The sequence below is a fragment of the Gorilla gorilla genome, chromosome 9, assembly GCF_029281585.2.
Source record: "Gorilla gorilla gorilla isolate KB3781 chromosome 9, NHGRI_mGorGor1-v2.1_pri, whole genome shotgun sequence".
NCBI lineage: Eukaryota > Metazoa > Chordata > Mammalia > Primates > Hominidae > Gorilla > Gorilla gorilla.
The window spans coordinates 126,902,429-126,905,461 of record NC_073233.2 but is presented as its reverse complement, the minus strand read 5'-3'; the positions used below and the strand labels follow the sequence as shown (position 1 = coordinate 126,905,461).

The following is a 3,033-nucleotide window of genomic DNA, read 5'->3' as shown; positions in this document are numbered from 1 at the left end:
GTTTCATCATGTTGGCCAGGCTGGTCTCAAACTCCTGACCTCAAGCCAGCTGACCGCCTTGGCCTCTCAAAGTGGTGGGATTACAGGCATGAGCCACTGCACCTGGCCTGTCTTTTCCCAGACAGATCCTCTCCTCTTTTCCCCAGCACTTCCCTTGCTCTGCCTGCCCCCCACCCCCACCCCCAGGCCTCCAGGCCTCCACATGGGGCACCAGCCCCAGCTTCTGCCCTGACCTGCACCCCTGGCTGAGTGGCCCACAGTGTACCGTGGATGCTGCCAAACCCACAGCCCCGGTGTGTCTCTGAGAACTCTGACTGCTGGGCTCTTACTGGCCCCTGCCTGCCTCATGGGAAAAGCAACTCTGGGCTGTGGGGCAGGGAGGGGACCAGGAGCACCTGCAGCTTGGACATAGATTCCACAGGTTTGAGCCAAGGTAGAGCCCACTAAAGGGAAACACATGTGGCAGATGCAGCCTCAGCCTTTATTATAGGGACTTAGTTCACTGAAGGATGGGGGAATTGTTATGGGGGTGTTTAAAGTGGTAAAATGGGAGGAAAGTCAACTCTGACAGGAGTGGGGTGAGAGGAATAACGGAGTGTTGGAAGGTGAGGCACTGGGGGCAAGGAGAGGGACAGAGGGAGGAGAGGGCTCTAGGGGAGAGGAGGGCAGGAGGAGGAGGCGAGGGCACCAAGGGAGCCACAGGCCTGGGGCCTGGGAGCAGGTGGGCTGGGGAGCTGGACGGTGCCCTGGGCTTCCTGGAGAAGCTGCTGCTCCGGGCAGACCTCCTCACTTGCGGGAGCCCAGTGCCAGGGCAATGATGAAGCCCAGCACCAGCAGGAACATGGCGACAGAGAGCAGCACCGTGATGACCACCATGCCCCCTGTGCGGGCCATACCCAGCCCAATGGATTCCATGTTCCTTCCTGTCAAAAGAGAGAGAGGGGAGACCACTGTGGGCGGGAGAGACCCCCAGCCTGCCTGAGGCTCACGGCCTCACACTCATCCAGCCAACAGACTGCCCAACCAACCAGCCAGCCAGCCAGCCAGCCAGCCAACCAACCAACCAACCAACCAACCAACCAGCTGATGGATCCAAACACTCATCACATAGACATTTATGAAGCATCTCCTATGTCAGCCGCTGAGGAAAAGTTAAGAGGACACAGTCCCTGCCCACGAGGAACCTTTAGCTGAGTTTGCAGTAGCCATGCCGAAGGCTCCGTGCTAGGATAGAGGTAAGCAGGGGCCCCCGAGGGCACACGGGGAGGCACAGGCAACCCAGAGTGGGGATGAGGCAGGAATGGTCAGGGAAGCGTTTGTGGCCGCTGAGATGGGAAAGGGAGGCGGGAGTGTTACTTACGAGGGAGTGTGGACATTGGGATTTCTCTGCTGGACTCAGTGGCTGTCCCCTTCTTCACTAGGTAGGAAATGCTTTTGTGGTTTGGGAGAGAGTAGAGAACCCTCAGTGAGTATCTGGGACTTACAGGAAGAGGGGCTCCAGCCTGGGCCACCTACCCTCACAGCTGTGTCTCCCCTATGTGCACTCCTCCAAGAGGCCCAGCTTTCACCCCCTTTTGCTGTGCCCTCACCCTCTCCTCATGCCCACCAGATCTCCCCCACACTAGCTTGTCTCTCTTCCTGCACCCCCTTCCCTAGGTGCCTCAGGCTGGACCCAGTACCTACTAGAATTTGGTTCCTGGCACGAGGTTTGTCACCTGGTATGCACTGAGCCGAGTGACTGTGAAGCCAGCACCACTGTCCACCACACTCACCAGTTCCCTGCGCCCACGGCACGGAGGCACCACAAAGCTGGACGTCACCACTGGGCAGAAGTGTGGGGAGGGGAAGACTGGGTCAAGTTTCTGGAGGCCCCAAGGAGAAGGGGCAGCTTTTAGAGTGTGGGTACCCCAGGAGAGGGGTGGACAGGAAGGCATGAATGGGGAAAGGGGTGCAGAGGTTGTCGCAGGAAGGGGTCTTTGGGGACTAGAGGGATGCCTTGGGAGAAGGTAGCAGACCTTTGCTGTCATTGGCTCTCCGGACCATCAGTGTGGCATTGCCTCCTGTGAGGTGACAGGGGGGCAAGGCAACCAGCAGGCTCTCCGTTAGCGCCGGGGACAGCAGACCAGAGAGGCTTGAGATGTTGAAGTCTGATGGGAGGCAGGAGGGAGCTCCGATGGGGACTGAACCCTCCTGGCCAACAGATCTGGCCCGGTCCCATTGGAGCCATCTCCCTTTCCACTCTGTGAACCCTGGGCAGAACAGCCAGGCCTGTGCCGGTATGACCACCAGGTGGCAGGCTTGGGCTGCAGAAGCTGCACCCTCCACCAAGCGGTCCCCAGAGCCAGATCCTGGATGCCAGGAGTTGGGCAGCGCCCAACCTCACCCCTCCCCGCAGCCTCGGATCCTTGCCCACACCTCTCTGCCTCCTAGGTCTGGAGGAGGATCAGGAGTGTGCCCTGAGCCCAGTGTCTGATACCCAGTCACTGCCATCACCAGCCCTGACTCCCAACTGTCCAGACCTCTCTTTGAGAGTCCTGGAAGGTACAGTGCTCCCTGTCCAGGCCCCCAGCCCCCTTCCCACCCCTGCCAGAGATGGAAGAGACCTGCAGCCCCTGGGGACAGCACAGCCAGCAGAATCAGGATCAAGGGCAAGATCCGGATGGGCAGCAGGGATGCCATGCTGGGCTGGGAGGTGGAATAGGTGCTGGCAGGCTGGGGTTCCTGAGGCGAGTGAGGCCCTGCCCCTGGGGTGGCTGATTTTGTCCTGGGGGGTGGGAGGGGCTGGAGGGGAATCCAGTCCAACCTGCCCCTTGGGCCCTATAGCCTCAAAGGGGTGGGGAGAGCAGACAGGTTTTTCAGGATGGGGAGCTGGCCCTCAGGCCAGGAGGGGGGATGCCCTGGCTGGGTCCTGATGGTGTAACTAAGGTGGGGAAAGAAATCACCCCTTCTTCTGGGACTCCCGTGTGTAAGGCAGTGTTCCTGTGTGCACGGGCATCTGGAGACTGGCCAGTCCTTGGAGGACTGCTCCCCCAA

At 60.1% G+C, this 3,033-nt stretch overlaps 1 protein-coding gene across 1 annotated transcript; it reads right to left on the bottom strand.

The window, feature by feature from the left end:
• Positions 1-460: 460 nt before the first annotated feature.
• On the bottom strand, positions 461-2,732 carry UPK2 (uroplakin 2). Its single transcript, XM_004045381.4, has 5 exons — positions 2,604-2,732; positions 2,016-2,147; positions 1,684-1,822; positions 1,361-1,431; positions 461-923 (listed from the first exon to the last, which is right to left on the bottom strand). The coding sequence occupies exons 1-5, from the start codon at positions 2,677-2,679 to the stop codon at positions 787-789; spliced, it is 555 nt and encodes a 184-aa protein (XP_004045429.2). The 5' UTR covers positions 2,680-2,732; the 3' UTR covers positions 461-786.
• Positions 2,733-3,033: the final 301 nt, after the last annotated feature.